Source organism: Mastacembelus armatus, chromosome 5 (assembly GCF_900324485.2).
Source record: "Mastacembelus armatus chromosome 5, fMasArm1.2, whole genome shotgun sequence".
In the NCBI taxonomy this organism is placed as follows: domain Eukaryota; kingdom Metazoa; phylum Chordata; class Actinopteri; order Synbranchiformes; family Mastacembelidae; genus Mastacembelus; species Mastacembelus armatus.
This window is the reverse complement of record NC_046637.1, coordinates 22,714,591-22,736,386: the sequence shown is the minus strand read 5'-3', so window position 1 is coordinate 22,736,386 and position 21,796 is coordinate 22,714,591. Positions and strand designations below refer to the sequence as shown.

General features: G+C 41.3%; 1 protein-coding gene across 5 annotated transcripts in view; it reads right to left on the bottom strand.

Annotated features, from left to right (window-relative positions):
* prickle2b (prickle homolog 2b) overlaps positions 1-21,796 on the bottom strand; it is a 96,273-nt gene that overhangs the window by 11,868 nt on the left and 62,609 nt on the right. Inside the window, exons 1-3 of one of the 5 annotated variants that reach the window (XM_026307890.2) lie at positions 7,517-8,018; positions 5,556-5,629; positions 527-710 (exon numbers count right to left, since the gene is read on the bottom strand). In XM_026307890.2, coding sequence (XP_026163675.1) covers positions 527-658 — 132 coding nt within the window. In that variant the 5' untranslated portion in view covers positions 659-710; positions 5,556-5,629; positions 7,517-8,018. Of the gene's footprint in view, positions 1-526; positions 711-5,555; positions 5,630-7,516; positions 8,019-14,414; positions 14,441-14,666; positions 14,690-21,796 lie in introns of those variants that run through there. The other 4 variants (XM_026307891.2, XM_026307888.2, XM_026307889.2 and 1 more) reach the window with 4 other exon arrangements.

The window sequence follows — 21,796 nt, the reverse complement described above, 5'->3', positions numbered from 1 at the left end:
ATCACTGGAGTCCTGCCTTTTCATCTGCATGAATCTTTTCAATGCTATTTTCCCTGGTTTATGAACTTGAAATTCCTGAACTCCCATTTTAGTGTTAATGGTGAAATAAGAGCTTTTTGGAAGCAGTGATTATAATATGATCTCAGGGCTCTTACTGTAATTTGATCATTTTTGTAAGAGTTCTGACCCACCAGTGTCCTCTGTTCTTACCACCTACTTTTTGTAATACAAAATAAATGAAAGACACTTTCTCAGAATAGTGCAAAGATGCGGGCTCAAATACCCACATGCCTCAGTTCTTCAGTGCTGTGGCGTTTTAATTTGGAACAGAGTGGATAAGGACCAAGGACTGGGTCACTCTGTGGTATATACAATCCAGCATGAATGGCAACAGCTAATAAATCTGTGCAGAAAAACTTTTACACATATTTGACATAAATAAACCTCTGTGGTCTGTATAGGTCAACAGCCACCCAGTGTGAATGTGATATGACCCAGATTACTGTAAATGAGAACATGCCAATACCTGTTCAGGTTTGAGTCCTGGTGGAACCCAGGCGTACTCCTCCAGTGCACAGCCAGAGTCGTCATCTGAGGTAGAGTTCCTCTGGAAGTCGTACATCAGCTTGGTGACCGTCTTCTCCATCTCTACAGGCATGGCTATCACTGCATGCTCCTCCCGACGACACTTACAGTGCACACAGATCTTCCTACAAGGGACAAACATACACAAAGAACATCTGTCAAGCCAACATTGTATGAAACTGGCACACATTAAAACTGATTTAATGGGCTCATAGAAATAAAAGCAGTAGCTGTTTGAGCCCCTGAATGACTAAGCAGAAAACGTGATATGTTATTTAAAAATAACATCATTACATTTTAACTCGATCAGAATACACAACTAATACTGTGAGGAGAAACTTGCAGTTAAATAAATCACTTTGTAAATAGGAATACATTTGGGGTGATAAGGTTTCAACAAAAACAAGACGTCATACCACAGTTGCTGGGTGGGACTTTAAAGCCTGTTATTAATCACAGAAAATAAAAATAACCTAGATTGCATTTTTTTTTCAGAAGGTAACCTCAAGGCAACTGATGAAAAGAGAAAAAGCTGTCATCCACCCTCTTGGGTTGTGGGCACAGTAAAACCTGCTGTAAAATTACCCTTATTAAACCCTTTTGTTCGAACTGCATAATGCCTGCTCATGTTCGCAGACCCTCTACCCATGAAAGATGTGAACCTTTACACAGATCAAAAGGTCAAGGCTTCCCACTGCAGCTTTCACAGGAAAATGTGGGTACCACATTTACAATGCTCAACAATCCTCGGGGGTATTAAGTATGAAAATATAATCACAGTCAGACTTGGGAAATGAGCAGAACCAGTGACGGTGCTGGAAAGCAGCACAGTACGACCACGCAGCACATACACACTGTGTCTATGTACAAGTATAGCCAGAAACACTAGCAGATGCTTAGCTAGGACAGTGCTTGTACCTAGTTCTCAGTTTCTCAGTGGACAAACAGGCTCATAGAGGTAAAAAAATTAAAAGAATCCATGTGTGAGCCTCCACAGAAAAGATGGTAGTGAGTGTTTGATGCTGATACCCCTACTCGCTCTTTCAGCTCCAGTGGTGTCTAGAGAGTAATAAAGAGAGCTGATATATTTCATAGACTATTCTGGAGTGTTGTCTTACAAAATATTGTGATTAACAACAGGATTACTCCTCAGAGAATGACAAATAACTCACAAAAAGCAGAACAGGATGTGGTTTGAATACCTGAGTGCATTAATTAAAATAAAAAAAATAAAACATAGTGCTCCTTCAACCAGGTCTATTCTTGGATCCAAAGGGAGGAGAAAATGCAAATATATAGATTTTCATTTCCTTGATAGGCCCTGTATGACAAGGAAACTCTGGGTGGCCAGAAGGTTGTATCCCACTAACCCTTGCTGCCCCTCAGGCAGCCAGAACACGAAGACAATCCCATTACCTTCCCAGACAGATGCCAGCCTGTCTGACAGACAGCCCTGCAGAGGAGCTTAAGGACACTCAGGATGCTCTTTCACAGACCGACTATCTGGTTGGTTGAGGATCTGTATGGAGGCCAAGTCTCTCCTCCTCTATTTTTCAAAGAAGCTCTTCTTGTCCAAGGGTTGATCTTGGTCAACAAAGCACTTTAGCCTGTTTGGCTTAGCACTGATGGATTTTGATGGCCGAACAAACATATCTGTAAAACTCTTCTAGCCCTCTAAGAAATACATCCCACTGACATGGTACACTGACAAGTCATTTTTAAAAAGAAAAATGTATAGTTTTAAAATTAGCTGACAAATTTCCCATCACCACTTGAGCCATCTGGCAGGAGACTAACAAGCTATTACTATCACCTCCAGCTCTAAACACCCTCCTGAGCAGAGACTACTGCTACTTTAGCTGTCATTGTAGAAAGGCTAACCTCAAACTGGAAAATGAAGTGGCTAGATATTACTGCCCTGAATACTGATGGGTAGGATAAATGGAGCAGCAGTGGCGGTTAGGCAAACTAAATCAGCAGTTAAATAGCCTAAATGGTAACTGTTTGTTTTTGTTTTTGCAAACCCCTGTCCCAACATCATGATGCTCTAGGTTGAAGACAACGCAGCTCACCTCATTACAGCGCAGCACCTTCACAATCATCGCTAATTTAAGGCTGATTAGTTGGATCTCACACAGAAAAATACACATACAGTGGGTACGGAAAGTATTCAGACCCCTTTAAATTTTTCACTCTTTGTGTCATTGCAGCCATTTGCCAAAATCAAAAAAGTTCATTTTATTTCTCATTAATGTACACTCAGCACCCCATCTTGACAGAAAAAAACAGAAATGTAGAAATTTTTGCAAGTTTATTAAAAAAGAAAAACTGAAACATCACATGGTCATAAGTATTCAGACCCTGTGCTCAGTATTGAGTAGAAGCACCCTTTGAGCTAGTACAGCCATGAGTCTTCTTGGGAATGACGCAACAAGTTTTTCACACCTGGATTTGGGGATCCTCTGCCATTCTTCCTTGCAGATCCTCTCCAGTTCTGTCAGGTTGGATGGTGAACGTTGGTGGACATCCATTTTCAGGTCTCTCCAGAGATGCTCAATTGGGTTTAGGTCAGGGCTCTGGCTGGGCCAGTCAAGAACGGTCACAGAGTTGTTCCGAAGCCACTCCTTTGTTATTTTAACTGTGTGCTTAGGGTCATTGTCCTGTTGAAAGGTGAACCTTCGGCCCAGTCTGAGGTCCTGAGCACTCTGGAAGAGGTTTTCTTCCAGGATATCTCTGTACTTGGCCGCATTCATCTTTCCTTCAGTTGCAACCAGTCGTCCTGTCCCTGCAGCTGAAAAACACCCCCACAACATGATGCTCCCACCACCATGTTTCACTGTAGGGATTGTATTGGGCAGGTGATGAGCAGTGCCTGGTTTTCTCCACACATACCGCTTAGAATTAACGCCAAAAAGTTCAATCTTGGTCTCATCAGACCAGAGAATCTTATTTCTCATAGTCTTGGAGTCCTTCATGTGTTTTTTGGCAAACTCTATGCGGGCTTTCATGTGTCTTGCACTGAGGAGAGGCTTCCGTCGGGCCACTCTACCATAAAGCCCCGACTGGTGGAGGGCTGCAGTGATAGTTGACTTTGTGGAACTTTCTCCCATCTCCCTACTGCATCTCTGGAGCTCAGCCACAGTGATCTTTGGGTTCTTCTTTATCTCTCTCACCAAGGCTCTTCTCCCACGATTGCTCAGTTTGGCTGGACGGCCAGGTCTAGGAAGAGTTCTGGTCGTCCCAAACTTTTTCCATTTGAGGATTATGGAGGCCACTGTGCTCTTAGGAACCTTGAGTGCTGCAGAAATTCTTTTGTAACCTTGGCCAGATCTGTGCCTTGCCACAATTCTGTCTCTGAGCTCCTTGGTCAGTTCCTTCGACCTCATGATTCTCATTTGCTCTGACATGCACTGTGAGCTGTAAGGTCTTATATAGACAGGTGTGTGCCTTTCCTAATCAAGTCCAATCAGTTTAATTAAACACAGCTGGACTCCAATGAAGGAGCAGAACCATCTCAAGGAGGATCAGAAGAAATGGACAGCATGTGAGTTAAATATGAGTGTCACTCTGCAAAGGGTCTGAATACTTATGACCATGTGATATTTCAGTTTTTCTTTTTTAATAAATTTGCAAAAATTTCTACATTTCTGTTTTTTTCTGTCAAGATGGGGTGCTGAGTGTACATTAATGAGAAATAAAATGAACTTTTTTGATTTTGGCAAATGGCTGCAATGACACAAAGAGTGAAAAATTTAAAGGGGTCTGAATACTTTCCGTACCCACTGTACCTACAATATTACACACTTGAGGACGACAATCAAAAGTGCAAGATAAAGACACATATGGAGGCCTGTCCGATCCCTCTGACATCCAGTCAGTTATTTCTGCCTTAGGCTGAGGAGGACCTCTTTGAGATAAGGGTATACAAATCGCTAAAAGGAGCAGAGTGGATTTGAAGGAAAGCATTTCAGTCTGCATTCCTGTTGAGAAGACAAATCACAATATTGCAGCCCCATGCTTCATGTGTTACCATCTCTGTAGCTTTAAACTTGGAGACAGAAGTTTGTGACCTTTGGAGCAATGCACCTCTCCAACCCACTATCTCAGCACAGATGAGTGATGGTGACCTTCCTCCAGTGATTCACCTCAAAAAACTCTCTGAGCCCCGCCGCATCAGCACTGGCAGAGATACTGTAGGTCTACAGGAGTCTATTGCTCCTTCTCTCCCCTACTATTCTCATGATTTACAACACGCTTCCAGCACATGCCTGGGATCTCCCTTCCACTGAAACTTAATCCCTGCGCTTCCTCTTGTAATCTACATGATTTCAATTAGGAGAGATTTGGGGACTCTAGTAATGTAAGTCAAGAACATCAATGATGCCTCATAAATGACTGAGATTTGTGCAAGACCTAGGGGGTATGTTGTTGGTTAGTAATGCCTGTGACCGTGATGTAAGTGGAGAATGATTCACAGTTTCAGGTTAATTATTATCACTCTTCTAGATGAGCCCTGTACCCCAGGAAACGGGTGGTTTTAATCCATAACTTGGGTGTGATAGGCCCCAGTTGAATAGACTTTGTTAAAAAGTTTTAGGTTAATGCTGCAGGTCTTCCAGAAAACAGTCTCAAAAATAAAACTGATCAAATTCACCAGAGCACTTCTTCAAAAGCAAAGCAAAAAAAATAGGGTTAGGGTACTAACTGTAGCTGTAGGGCTGGGGCTTAGGAGACTCCTTTAGTTTGGACATTTAACCCCAGTTCTAGAAAATCATGTGATTCAACTGTATCCAAAAGTCAGTTGTTGAAGTAAAGTCTTGCAGGGTTTGAAGCACAAACTCATTCTTGAGCACCTCCCAAAACCACTGCAGATTTTCCATGGCATCACTCTAGATGGCCAGATTAAAATCCCATTTTTAAATGGCAGCTCTGCACACAAGCCGAGGCTGGATGACAAGAGAAGAACGTACCGAGGATAAAACAGCTGGGGGCACACTACAGCCAAGTCCTGTCTTCTTTTTTTCTCCCTCTACTTTTGTTTTCTCTGGAAAAAGTGGAGGAAGAAGGGGACAGACTATTACTCTTATGGGCTTATGTTTGGTGAATAAAATTTCTGTTCAGTAATTTGAAGCTGTTATTGGAATTTTCAAGCTATTTACCAGATGCCATGGTTTTTACAAATTATTAATACCCGAGCAGACAAACTCTCTGTATGTCAAGTTTAGAGCCATTAGTAAAACATAGACTAGAGGTGTTTCCGACAAGAATCCGACTTGACAAAGACATTTTCCATTAGCGACCAATTAGTAAGAGCCAGATGCAATATGCTCCCCAGGACACAGATTAGGCTTGTATCCACCTGTCATAACAAATTAAAGAGGCCAAAAGTCTTGTCCTCTTTTCAACTTGCCTCTGTTCCACAAGCCTCCACCAGTCAATTGATCTTCTACAACAACAGAATTGTAACATGTAGGTCACGTGCGTTTACATTTCAATCAAAGTGCAAAAATGATTTATTTGGCATTCAACTAACAGCCACAAGCTTTTTTTTTTTAAAGGACACTTGAATAATTTTACACAATATTCACTTTATTCATTACAACGAATATTAGCCAGCTTGTGAGAGTGACTTTTGTCCCACCAATGCACATGTAGTCATGCACAGATACTCTCTAGGAAGTGGAGAAGTGGAAGAAGTCCCCAAAGATATTTACGCAACATCAGATTGGGATGCTTTTTAGCCACAGCCACACTATCTTTGACATTAGATCACATTACTCATTCATCCAGTGCTGATTTGTTCCATAAAATGACACTGCAGGGGGAGTCACTGACAAGATAGACATCCATGAAAACCTCAGTACAGACTTTAGATTATGCTCAGACAGCATTAGTGCCAGATCATCAGCGAATTTGTTAACCCACATTAAATGTTTTGGTCTCCTGGCTTATAATATGATGAGGGATAAAATACCAGTTCCTCTGGGAATTGTACTGAGGTATTTTGTTGAACTTTTCTGCAAAGTATTAGTGGGAAAATGCCAAAAAAGGTGCTGAAATTTTTCCACAGGCCATTTTGGGTGTCAGACATAATGTTGGTTTGGCTCCTGTAGGTTCAGTCAGTGTTTGGGCTCAGTGATACTGCAGCCAGCTGCTGAAGCCACGTTATTCATTATTTCCCCGTCAGTCTATTCATGTGCTAATCCAGTGACCCTTTACACTGCACAGAAAATAGCCAGTTTAACGGGTCAATTAGCCTGTATTGAGTTTTGTAATGTTCTCCTTAAAATAACAGCCATGTGGATGTGACTGTGGAGCATGTTTCTAAAGCAGTTTGAAGACTTCACTTCAGGAAATAACGAGTATTTACGCTAGTGAGACATAATGACAACATGATGAAAAATACTGAAGCAAACAAACAAGCTGTTTTGCAGGCAAATGTATTTTTTTTTAAGAGACCCCATTGTTTATCAGTTCATTTACTAAGCTATTGACAATCCATATGGCACAGAGGCTGCACAACAAAGACTTTCTGGCTGGAGAGCGCACAGTAGCCGACCACTGCGCTTCAGGGGGTGGGGTGATGGAAATAAAACAGTGAGAATATGTCCACAGAGAGAGCTACAGTGGCACCTTACAACTGTTATTTTCTGTTTAAACTCCCATTTTTATAATTAAACTGTCTATTTCTACTCGAAAAAGGTCCAAATTAGCTCAGCGACTTTAATTCGGGCAGATTGTATTAATATTAATATTACTTTACATACATTTGATAAAGAAGTAAAACAGATCAAATCAGAAACGGACTTTATTTTATAAGCATGAACATTTGTTACTAAAATATCTGTCGTATTACTCACAAAGTCCCAACACGGACTGGACTGAAGCTCCAGAAACATAAACATAAAACGCACATTACTCTGCTGCTTACCTTTTTACAAAGTGCGGCTGGGGGAAGCCATAGCCCTGACCTCGGTACTGGTTGTGGTGGTACAGGTTTTAAAATGTGTCTTCCACATCGCAGAATTTGTCACAAAACTCCAACGCCACAGCTTTGCGAAGGAAAACACCTCGCTCTCACCCGCTGTGTTTCTGCACCTCTCTGCTACATTTATCCCCTGCGGTTAAAAGCCTTTTGCCAACCCCCTGCTCTCCGCAAACACACTCAGGACTTCTGCAAACCAGGAGAAAGCGTAGACGCACAGCCAACAAGTGCGTAAAAACAGATCTCCCTTTGGAGCAAGTCAGTGATCCAAAGAGCGTAGATTCAGACGAAACCGTTGCATTCCCCACGGACGAACAAACGGAAAAAAATCTCCTTGGAAGTAACAGTTCAGGCAGCGGCGGCTGTGCCTGAGTGAATGTCCGTGCGGAGTTCCGGTGCGTCAAAACACGGAGCGCTGAAACTGCTCCGCTCACTGCTGACCGACCCTCTGAATAGCAGCGCTTTAAGCCTCAGCGGTCGTCAATAACCTGTAATTTACATGGCCATTTCCTGTTTTCTCCTTCAAAATAAAGTAACAAAATTATTTGGTTTATAGGTCTACTAAACTTGGAAATATTAGCTCCCCATTCAATCTATCATTTAATATTTACTGTTTCTAAGTTCAATCACATATACATATATTTTAAGGTTTTTAAAGCAAATTAAAAAGCAGCATGTAAAGAGGAATATCTTAATTTAAACCACTCTATCAAGGGTCAATACTGGTTTCAAAACCAGCAACAAGCTATAATACATTGTTATAAACCTATGGTACGTGAAAGTGCAAACAGTTTGTTCACTCTGAAAGCATCATTTATCTTAAAGAAAGTGATTTCGCATTGTGAGCGCAGGCACACACACGCACATCATTTTAAACCTTTTGTTTGAAGGGAAAGTGCTGACTTCCTGTCTCATTCTGGCCCGTCTGTGGTGACTACACACACAGACACACACAGACAGACACACACACACGCACACGCACGCACGCACGCACGCACACACACACACACACACACACACACACACACACACACACACACACACACACACACACACACACACGTTTTCGTCAGGGAATGTACATGGACTTTCATCTTTCATTATTTTCCTGGGGACATACTGTAATCTTAACCTTAAACATTAGCTACGTAACCCTAACCCTAGCCATAATCTAATCCTAATGACACCCACAAGGAAGCCCAGTCCCCAAAGTGTGAGCATGCAAGCATATTGAGGTCCTCACAGTGTGAGTAATACCTGGCAGACACACACTTCTCTCCTCCTTGCATGCTGATATCCCAGTGTGATGTCAGCAAGTCAGTGTCCCAACATTGGTGTAATTAGCAGCGTGAATGCCTGGTGTTCTGGCAGGTTTTGCATGTGAATTAAACCACTTCCCTGAACCAACTGGCCCAGGGCAAGAAGAGAGCAAGGTAGAGAGAGAGAGATGGAGGGGAGAGAGGAGCTGCAGGGTGCTGACCTGCCTGGGGAAATGGGGAGATGAGCCCTTGTGAACAAAACAGTGCTGTTTAACATAAGAAATGTAGATTAGCTGGAGAATGGACCAGGGGGCTTACAGACAAATGAAAATCCACTGACCCAAAAAGTAATCTAAAGCTAATTTGGCCTTGTCATTACAAACTTGTTCTTAGTCACATGTGAAGAGTTTTGTCTCTTCAACCTTTCAAAAAGTCCCGTTCAACTGACACCAGTCAAAAAAATTAAACTACAGGGCTAATGTTTATGATCAACATGTTGAGTTCTAGAATCAGATAAACGGCACAATTGTTTCCTAACAGATTACCAACATCTCAGCTATTTCGGTTCCTTCTTAATCTCTCAAACACTCACTTGGATGTGAGCTCTGTAAAGCCATCTCCCTTCCCCTGCTCCTACAATGACTGGTAGGAGTGTTGAACTGCGTCCCACTGCTCCTCATGTGCTTATTTGTGTAACGCACAATGTGTCAAGAAAAAGGAAAAAAAAAAAAAAAAAAAAAAAAAAAAAAGCCCAAAAGTTTTCTGGCAATTAAAGCATAACAGATTTGTGTAAGATTTCAAAAGGCATCTTGGAGGCTGGATATAATGGAAGTGGGTTAGAGAGTAATTAAATCAAAATTTGTGTATATTTTTCCAAAGTGCCCAGCTGCTGCCTCTTGGCCAAACACTAGTTAGAAAAGGAAAGGAAAATACATTAAAAAGCCTGCTTTGAAATTAGTGTCTGCAAATCTAAGCAACGTTTTTTTTTTTTTTGCTGCTGCTGGCTGAAAACAGCAGCTCTGAACAACCTCAACGGTTTTTCGAGGACAGTGCTGGAGCCTTTTTTTTTCGTTTTGAGGAACTGTATTCCTGTGTTCCCTGGAGTCAGACTAAAACTCTGCTTTTCCTTTAGTCAAAACCGACTATCTGCCCACTGAGAGGATTTTAATTGTGATTTAGTGGTATTGAAAAAAAAATGTTTGCATTACACGTGACAGGGTGATTCTCTCTACGGCTTAAGTATAATTTACGAATACATGAATACCACTTACAACTCAGGCTGCACTTACAGCCTACAGTAGATACAAGATTTTACAGGGAGTCCTAAATGACAGTGGTTGTGCTGGCAGCAACTACACAATGGGTCCACTGGTGTGGGGCAGCTGTTTACTCCAATAAGTCATCCTTTTCCCCAATGAAATGTTCCTCGACCCACACTGAGCTGTTTCAGATGTCATTAGAGGGCTGAATAAAAGCAGAGAGGCCAGCTGGGGGGGGGGGGTATGCCACAGATATCGTTGCCTGGATGAACTCCAGAGAAACTCTGCTTGATAATTTTAGACACTGAGCCAAACAGGTTTACTCCCTTCCTAAGCATGCATAACCGTATTGAGGACTTTTTCTCTATCAAAGCACAAGATGAGCGATATTGTAAATACATGCTCCCCAGGGGCCGGGAGCCTATCTTAAGCATGCAAAGTTGCACCGTCTTAAAGGATCTTATCCTACAAGAACGTTATTCACATCTTTCCAGTGAAGGAAGTGATTTATATACTGTCTGATATAGCCAGAAAAACATTCCCGATAAATCGATGTCTTTATCTCGATTTGAAATGCAGCCAATATCCCAATATGGCCTCCTGATCTTTATTTCTCATCTGCTTTTTTAGGAACACCAGTCTCCTCTCCTTTCATGTGGCAAATGCTGATGGCTATCACTCTAGAGTCAACACACAAGGCAGCTGGGACTCACCCCAACAGCTGATAGCCAAGACATGTTGGGAGGGAGGGAACTAACTTCCTCTCCCACATAGCATTTTTTGCCTAATGCTGCAGAAGGTTTCTTAAGTAACTCATTAACTACTTTTAATATTTACATTGCCCAAAATCGTGTCGACCAACAAGCTACTAAAAGGTGTTGCCTTTAACTGCTCTAGAAACAAATTGTACAATGGGTTTTTACTCTGGTTACTTGATTTTAAGATCCTAATGACTATTTTAAGCCCCATATGGTCTTGAAGGGAACTACTGATTCCTTATAAACCAATGATCTTCTTACACTCATATGAATTTAAGAGGAGCTTGGGGCAACTTTCACTTTCAACAACCTCCACATAGCAACACTATGCATGTCTTTGAAGAGACATATCCAAAAATATGAAGAGACATAGCCAAAAATGTGAAGAGACATATCCAAAAATGTGAGTAGTTATCTCCATGAATTGCGCGCCTCTTTCCACAGCCAATCAGAACAGTCATAACCACTTTGGCCTTTCCATATAGTCTGGCCATACTTTGTTCAAACCAGCTGCTTTCAGTCTAAAAGTAATCCTGAAGCAGAATGGAGTTACTTTTAAAACCAATGGATCAAGCAAACTGTGTCCTGAATTTAGATAATAGCACATCAGAGATGATGTGGAAGTTGTTTCCAGACAGGAAATGGCCGTCAGCATGGTTTTCCTATGGTGGTGTTATTGTCTTGTGGTGAAGACACCTGACAATAAGTGAGAACACAGTCTAAAAACAAAATGACCTTTTTTCTACCCAAGACAATCAGTACTCTGCCCACAAAGCAGATTTAGTGAGACATATAACCAGAGGCTCACTACTGGCCCTCCACCCAAGATCCAGTCTGTACCCATGTTCCCAGCAGATAAGTGGCCATTATTCATCCTGTGTTGAAAATTAACTGGATTAATTCTACACGGTTGAAGGGTGAAATTGTATTTGCCCAAAGAGAGGGAATGGCAAGGAAATGAGGAGACTAACTAGTTTGGCTGAAATTCTAATTAGCTCGGGGGTTCGTTACCACACAAACTCCACTCTTGCTAGAGAAGCCTCGCTGATGTAGAGACCTGGGTAAACCATTAAGGCAGTGAGGGGGAAAACAGAGGGAGGAGGAGGAAAAAAAGAGAAGGGAGTGAAAGAGAAAGATTATGTGCACTGAGTTTCACACATAAAGGCCCGGGGCAGGGAGATGACCTTGTGCAGTGACTTCTCAAGGGGACTGGAGTTATATTTTGCCCCTCCTGACCCACTTACACAAGGACTCTTCAGCACAGAGGAAACACAGACTCCCTGCCCTCCACCTCCATCCACCCATCAGACCATCCATCTCCACTGCAGACAGCACTCTCCAGGGTGACGCAGCTCAATTTCCAGCTTGCTGTGCCCAATGACGGCGGTTTGTCAATGAGTTTTTCTCAGCTGTACTGTACATGTGGATTCTGATTCAAAACATAACTAGGTCATGCTCTGGTTTGAAAAAAAAACAAAAAAACATAGGAACAGATTTAAGAAGTAAAGAAATGCTGCAGTACACACAGTGGGATATGAGGAATGGCAAACAAAAGACACTAGACACTAAAAATGGGTTGTGACATTATTATGAATCCTTTTGAGGAAGGAGATCTACTTTCTGAGCTGTCAACCTTCCCATCTGTGCTGAAAAATCTCCTTAAAAATATCTCTCATAAAGCCATAGCTCTGATGCAGAATGATCTTCTGGCGCCATGAATGAACCACCCACCTCCTAACCTCCCACATTCAGCACCCTGCAGCCATTTCTCTGACTTAACGCTCTCATTCAGCCTCCACTGATGTTCCTCTTCTTCACCTTGTCATCATGACCCAGATGAGTGTTGTGGGTATCAATTTGCTGACTGTCTCTTTCTTTCTTTCAGTGTAGGTTTTTCTTTCATTCACTACATCACTCAATCACCATAACCTCTTCAGACTTGTATTTGAGGTGCTTTCTCTGTAACAAATCACCTTGCAGCCCTCACCCTTAGCCACAACCACATGTCGACTGACCAGATGTTGCATCATTAATAATAAATATTATCATACACATTAACTGGGCCACAATTGTGGGGTGGCAGCCGCACACTTGATATATGAGCTCGTCACGTTTTCAGACGGCTGCATAAAGCCAAGACAACACAAAGGCCTTTATGTGGAGTTTCAGCTTGTATGTGGTGTTGTCTATCATGAAGCCAGGTGAAACCACTACTGTATATCCAGTTCAGACAATATAATAAAAACGACATGCTGTATGTGTATTGGGAAGGTAATCCTGATGCTCAGTGGATTTTTGGTACTTCCATGAAATACAGTGTGACAAAAACAAAGTAACAGGAAACAACTTCTGTTAAATATGAGCAGTGACAAGTCGGTCAGAACATTAAGAATAAGGAGACTGCAAAAAGTCATTCCAACATTCCATGCCAAGGTGGTGGTGTGCACTTCACTTTCTCCAGAGATCTCCTGTAATGGTTTAAGTTCAAACGTTTAACTAAATAAACCCCAACACTCAGCTATGTCTGGTTTAAATATTTAGTTTTAGAGGACCTGTGGGTAAAGCAGCTACAGACAGAACCAGTCCATCAACTGAAGCTCAGCATGAGGCTGTTCGATCCACATGCTAAGATAAAATTTACATGAACATGGCCCTGTGCTTATGTAAAACTGCACTATTAGTTTGGTTTGCAGTTTGATATCATCACAGTTCAACTGGATGGAACCTGCTAACTGGATGTTTAACTTTTCCCATCATGACCAAGGAAAATCATCACCATCAACAAACCAGTGTTTTTATTTATTCATTTGTGTGGTTCTGAGGCAATATATTTATAATTACTGAGTACAGAAAATACTTGAGTTATGATAGCCAAGTGGGAATACACCTTCAGGTTTAATTCCCCTCATTTATTCTGTATTGACAGACTAGCCACAAGTTGCAACGTGTTTGTGGTGGTAGGAGCAGCGCTGATATTGTTCAAAGCTTTTTATTCTTTATGTGAAGAGCATTTAATTAGCAGCTGAAACTTGAAAGATAATTTTGCTTCAATGGCTTTGATCTATAACCAGACACATACAAACAGCCTCACACAGCGTGAGTACTGAGTACTGAGCCTCTGAGGACATTGAAAAATATAAAGTATATTCCTATTCTGGTAAATCAGCCTTGAAGCCTCTAAAAAGTTTATTTTCAATAATTTCTTTATAAAATTAAGTCTATTATTATCTATTATCTACTGGTTATCCTGCGATCCAGAGTCACAGGAGGGGCCCACATTGAACATAACGTCAGTGTATCACAGAGCTGAAAAATAGAGACAACACTCATATTTACCAGTTCAATAATTATTGAATGGAAGCCGGATCTCATGCAGGAGCAGGGAGAACATGCAAACCCCACGCTGAAAACCCCAAGTCAAATAGGTTTTGAACCCAGAAGCTTCTTGCTGTGAGGCAATAATGCTATCCACCACACCACACCATAACATTAAATATTAATGGAAAAAAAGCACCCAATATATTAATTATAACTAAGCATAGATAGATCACATTTGATTGACAATGACCTGTTAGTCATCGGATTTTGATGTTGCTAAATCCTGCACGAGATGTCACATTTTTCCAGCTGAGAAATAAAATGAATGTGCAAGAAAAAGACAGAGATCTTGAATGAGGTCACGTTAGTCTAAACAATAACAGATGAACCTGAAAGAAGAAATATAGACATTAAACTCCAAAACTGATTTTAGAAAAAAAAAAAAAAAAAAAAAAACTGAGTCAGTTAAGTTAATAGACTAGTAAAACGACAGAGAACATACTGTGAAAGCCGGCACAGAATCTTCAAAGGTCGGTTTTGATCCAACAGCGATGTTTCATCTTGAAATCATTCCTCTCAGTCAGGTTTAGGCTATTCAATTTCCCCCCTATTTCATCTTGTTACACTGTTTACCCTAACAAAGGAGAATGAATGATGAACAGCTCGCACACGCGCACACACACACGCACACAGGCACACCATCATGTCCATATTAACAAGGCCGTCACAGCCCTCTCCCTGCATGATCTCAAAGGCCTGTGGAGGTTATGGATTGAAGGAGAAATTGCCATTTCCAGGGCGTGACAGATCTGCTGTGTGTTTCATCATGGGCTGATAAAGACCCTGAACCTGGGGCTTTATTGACTGATTGTTGGTGAGAGCTGAATCTGTAGGCAGCAAACACACACAGGCACAAGGACAGACAAGGCTATGGAGAAGGCACAGGAGGAGGAATGAGTCATGCTGAGCAATCCACACAGACAAATCCCATTAAACAACTTTTATCAAGTCGGGGTCAAACTTTCCAAGTGAACGCAATCTCTAAGAAAAGACAGACCTTCGATCTATCACTTTTCATGACTCTTACAATGTACTGTAGCCTTGCCTTTAATACCAGGAAGTCACATTTATATCTCTATCAATTCATATGTTTTTCTTTACCCACTTCATTCCCCATTTAGTGGTGCTCCTCTGTGTTCCCTATTTAAAGCATGGCCCATTAGGAAGTAGTGAAAGCGAGCAGTGCCCTGAAAGAAACTAAATAACCCCAGCATGCTGCTGTTTACACCAGGATGGCCCATTGGTTGAGCTGCTGTTTATTTGAACTGTGAACCTCTGTATGAGGTGTGTGTAAAAGCAAAAGTGTAGTGTGCATGTGCGCATGTGAGAGAAAAAGAGAGCATGTGTACAGAGGAGGCAAAGAAGAGGGAATGTTTCCACACAAAACCCAGTGTCTCACCCTCTGGTTTCTTTCACACCTCTCTTAACACACTTTTCACAGTGTATTTATTTGCCCCATGGGCTCCTGGCACTCCTCGGGTTCTCCAGACCACAAACAGGCCTCTGTGTAGCCCAGTCAGGGCGTGAGGAGGCCAAAAAACAGGCCTCTCAAACCCCCTGTGGAGCTCCAGACATAATAATGTCCTTCGGCTGACCCACAAATGACATCACAGCCTGATTCACACACATTCACAAATTTTTACATGCACAATCACACAGAAAACATCCACTTTGGCTATGTAGCATTCACACACACACACAACGCAAGAATCCATACAGTTGTATGTAGAATTATATAAAGATATCCATTCAAAACATGCTCTAAGATGACTTTAGACCCCTCCCCACATAAACCCGTTTTTGAAAGCGTAAGGTTAGTCTGGGGTTGCTTAAAATGGTCCAAGTCAGCAGCAAAGGATAAGAAGACCTCAGACCTGAGCCTTAATGAAGTCAGTGTTTAAAAGGTGCAGACTGACTGGAAGAGTGACAAGGAAAATGAAAGACTGCCAAATATTCAAACATGGGAACAAGGACACACACTGAAGAAACACAGACACACATGAAATAAAAGCACATACTGTATAGTAATGTGCATAAACATACCACTATACATCCACACAGAATTATCTGAATTGAGACATGCTGTTGCTCTTTTGGCTCCATTTAAGTGAGTGAGTGGCTCTGAATGAGCAGCACAGGGATCAGTGGTCACAAACATGCCATTCACTCTTATGATCAAACTGATAATAAAGATGATAAAACCATCTTTTTCTTCATCAGACTCCAATATGTGTGAGGCACAAACATGAGGAAGACCACAAGAGAAGAGGAGAGATGTAGCAACCAAAGCCTGGCTTGTGTTTGAAGAGGGACAAATAAGAAATCCTTAGCAAGAAATCCCCTAAGATACATGCTTAATAATGACCAATCCAAACTTAAAAATCACTGATTTGAAGCTATTCCAAGAAAAGAAATTTTTGTGACTATTCCCTGAAGTGTGAAAGAGCTGTGTATCTATCAGTCTCAGTTAATGGAAAATGAAATGACCACACACACACACACACACACTTCAGCCAGAAAGAAACATATAGAGGCATAGAGCAAACACAGTCATACAGTGCACATTCACTTACTTAACAAATCAGTATCTTTTCAAGCTACTACTTTCTGTAAAAATCATGCAAACACATCAGCTATGGGTAGCACAGCAGAGACTGACATACTAATCTGTGAAAAGGCAATGTTGATATCCACCGTGTCAAATCATATCACAGCACTGCAGCTCAAGTATGTCTAGTGCCTGTTCTGACTCCACTCTGGTATCTTGGGCAGTGTATCAGTCAGTAGAGTAAACCCTACTCAGAAAGGCTGCTCTGTGTGTGTGTGTGTGTGTGTGTGTGTGTGTGCAAGCCAAGACTGTGCCAGCCACAAGACCGATGCTGGCGTCAGAACGAATAGTATTCAGTCTGCTATTCCTTCCCTGCAGCACATCGAGAGGTTAGCTGAGAGAGAAAGACACAGAGAGAGATCATAAAAACAGATAATAAAAACAACATCAATGTGTGATAGACCGAGCCAGCGAGGGAAACATAAAGGGAGTGTGAAAAGCAGGAGGGTTTCTGAGACAAAGCTTGAGACAACAGAACAAGCAAAAGGGAGGGGGAGCATGTGGTATCACCAAGCCCATCCATCTGCAGCCAAGCCACATGCCAATACAGTCATGCATTCTTGGGCTTTGACCTATGGATTTGTTCAACTGCTGGCTCCAATCCCATTGCACGTAAACTTCCCAGATGCTGTTTAGGTAAATTCCCAATTGATCTGAAGCATTATACACTCAACACAAAGCAGAATTTGTACACACTTACTGTTGTCCCAATTGCAGGTGGCTATCAGCTAAGGAATGACCAGAGCATTTAAAACATCTAAATATTTGTGGCATAACCCATTAATTTCAGGGAAATCAGGCAATCATGTTCCGTCCATCCATCCATCTATTATCTATATCTGCTTATTCCTTACCAGGGTCACAGGGATCTGCTGGAGCCTATCCCAGCTCTCTTTGGGTGAAAGGCAGGGGTACACCCTGGACAGGTCACCAGTCCATCACAGGGCCATATAACAAAGAACCTCACATTCACTCCTATGGGCAATTTAGAGTCACCAATCAACCTAACATACATGTTTTCTTTTTTTTGTTTTGATTTTTCATTTTGGACTGTGGGAGAAAACCGGAGTACCCGGAGTAAATCCACGCGAGCACTGGGAGAACAGGGGACCTGCTTGCTGTGAGGCAACCTTGCTGCAATCAATTCAATTTTTATTTGTATAGTGCCAAATCACAATACAAATCATCTCAAGGCACTTTACAAAACATTAGAATAATCATGCTGACTTAAAAAAAATGTCTAAGTAAGAACTGCTTTACAGAAGAAACATGATTAATGAATATTTACGCACAAGTCAGTGCCATAGAAATCCTCCTTTTGGTTAAATGTTTATTGTACATGTAGTGACCAGGATAGTCATCTTGTAAAATGACAGCAAAGTACCAACTATGGCCTGACTCCATTTACACATTCACTGATCCCTATATAACAGACCGACAGCTGCAGAGTCACACAATGGTTACTATTATATCTATTCATTTGAAGCAACTGTAGTAATGTTAGCAGAAAGTTGTGTACATGCCACAGATACCACTTTTTTATTTCATCGTAAACATTTTGGGGAATCCATATATTGCATAAATGTACACAGACAAAATGTTTGACAGGTGATAATGTAAATATGCAAAGCAAATGCAAGTGATTCTACGAGGTTCCTGGCTCTCTAGTGTTTTAGCAGTTATGCCATCAGCTATAGTGGTTCACTTACTAGCAATACTTTTTCTTCAAAGATGAACTTTGCACTGCCACTCAGCAGTTTCACTTGCCCTATGTCACTTTGATTTTTCAGTCAATATAGCCAATAGTGGGATTCAGGCCCCAAGCTGACCCCTTAACCCAAAGACCTGGAGAAATCCTGGCACTGAGTTCTATGAGCTTTTTTGCATTTAGCTGCTGGAGCTGACCATGCATGTCCATCTGATCCAACAAAGCACAAAGATCCCACCAACAGGTCAGTGTGACACTTCACCATTGTGAACTCTATTGATTACACATAAACATCAAGAATGAGAGCATTTCAACTAATCCTACGGGGACAGACTTCATTTTCTCAAACAATATCTGATCAATGAGTCAGCAGTCAGCAGAGTTTAGGGAGAATAATCACCAGCTTCCAGAGCTTAACTGGAAAATGAATAGAGAGATGTGTAGACAAAAACAATAGGTTATAAAAATGTCTCAAATGTTGGGAAGTGGATATGAGAGGGAGCACAATTTTTGATGACATAGCACAGATCCTGGGGTGTAGACAGCGCAGCCTGAACAACACATGAACCCCTAACATCTGGGACACATTTAGTACCCATGTGCAATTTATTACATATTTCTGGAAACGAAGCCACGCTCAAGTCTGTAATCTGTTGATGGCAGTTTATTCCTGTTCTTCATGGTTTGGTCTGTTGGGACTTCAGCATGGTAAGCAACGTTTTTCAGAGATGAACCAACAAAAAATTATTGGGAGGTGGTGGTGGGCAGAGAAGTTGAGTAAAGAAAAGCAGAAAGTCAGCTGCAAAATAAGAAATTAGAAATCAACGGAGCAGCAAACATTCTAACAAAGTCAGTGCAAATCTTCGACCACCAGGGTCTTCACACTCCCAGAATTCTCAGCTGTAAATGACCGGTTTAGAGCACTGGGTTGAAATTTGTCACCCTCATGGTCGGCAGGCTGGGTAAACTTTAGAGATCCTGTGTTGGCCTGCAAACTTTGATCATCAACTTGAGGAGTCCTGGCTAACTTGGCTATGATGTGGCTGCAACCTGCTGCACTGTTCTGACAGTAAACAAGACTAGGACAATGGAAGATAAAACCACCAAACAAACTAGATGGTTGATTTTGGGCAGTTTGGGGCTCCTAAAAGAGCCATTTCCACAGTCTGAGAAATCAGCTTTGATTAAAGAATGTAAACAGAGGGAAATAAATCACTCTACTGGAAAATATAGGTCTAATTCAATATAGGTCTAATTGCCCCTTAAACTTGCAGGAGTAGTGTTATCCAGATTACCTTTGGGATCGAGGGATCGGGCGGAGTGTCAAATCTACAGAACCCTTAAAACTGATGATTTTTAGAGCTAGACTGAAAAGCCACTGGTATGAGGCTAACTACAATTAAAGTTATTTGCAGATGATACTATATACTTCCAACAAATCCACAAACATTTCCAGATGTCAGATGTATTATTCTCTTTTTATTTCTTTTAGTTGTGATTAATCACAAAAGGATCCCTATAGCCCACACAACTGAAATCACCACAGCTGAAGATGCTGAAGATGGCATTTTGAATTAAAATTTTTTTGACAAATCACTCACAGGGGAATATTTCAACCACTACTTCTTGTAATGCTGTTTTAAAGGCAACTTTAAAATGAGGGGGCACACAAACATAGGATAGGGTTAAAAATAATATTAATTGATATGAGTTATGAGTTATTAAAGATCAAAAACCATATGAATCCAAGTCTGCCCTGCCTCACCACTGACCAAAAGCCACATTCAATCCTAATAGGCAGCATACAAACCACCAAAGACATAATAGTGTGGTTTTGAGAAACAAAGTTAACAAGAAATTTTAAAATGCCCCCACATGTTAACCTCAGTGTTGAGCCTCTACCAGTGGCTTGTTACTGTGTCCAGTGGCTTTTTAGGCAGAATGCTAAGCAGCTGAGTAGCAGTGACAGATCTGTGGGGTTATACATCTGGTCTGCCTGGTACCCAGAGCTCCACCAGCCAAAACCTCAGAGGTCAGGGGTAAACCAGGCATCAGGTGTGTGTATTTCAGTGTGCGTACATATATCTCTAACCCTTCCATAAAGTACCTCATACAGAAACCATTACTGTATGTCAATTCAATAGTTGTGCTCTGCCATAAGTACAATATACAATATTTTTTCTTGAAATTAAAGATTGACACATCTACAGCAACCTGGATGAGTTGAGGTAGAGGTGAATAATGAGGAGCATGTAGGCAATGTATCACTGAAGGCTCAATAACTGCAACTGTCTTGTGCTCATCAACTTGTGACATTACTAATCCTGTCCTGCAGTTATTTCACCCTCAACCACTTTGTCACAAAGCCAACACTTGGCATGATACATCTGCTGTAAGACACGACCAAGAATTATCTTCAGATGACTCATTTACATGTGAAATTTCTGATAAAGAGGCCATCATATCAGCAATACAACATGCAGCTTAAATCAAAAGCGGGCTCTGATCCGTGCTGATGGTAATTATTGAGTGTGGATGTGTCTGTGTGTTTAAATGACTCAAACATTATCTTATCCTGTAAGAGTTGAGCATCTGGGTTAGAGCCTGAAGATGACGACATAATTCCTTTTCTATATGAAAATGTCTGAATACTAATGTCAAAGAAGGGAATCTGAAATATACCTGATCATAGTGTTGCATTAAAATTTGTGTATATATTAGTTTTGCTTTATTATGTTTATTCCGAAAGCATAATTGCACACTACAGTGACCAGAGCCAAAATGCAGCAATTGACAAAGAGATAGACTAACACATCAACAAGAAAAAGGAAAACTTGCAACCAAACTGTACATAAACAGCAGCCTACAGGACAAAGTTGCTTAATGGAAGAGGAATATTTATTTAGAATGACAGAGATGCAGTGACTAGCAATGGATTCTTGCCTGGATGCACTGCACAGATTGTGAACAATTAAGCTGCAGAAGCAGGTGGTCACTAATGTGTCTTATCTAGGCAGACATAAAATCTGGCATTGGAAGATATATTAGCAAAGTATGCCATGTGTCTCCCCTTCTGAAATCAACAAAACAGTCAATAGAAAGGATGCTAAATGGTGGTAGTGAAAGACAATGCTTCAAGAAACAGCAGCGGTTTGTCACAGTGGGGTATCATATGGCAGTAATGTTGGTTCTTGTTCTTGAAAAAAAAAGATCCAGGTGTTTATCTTTGTTTAGTGTGAAATGTGACAGATTTGGG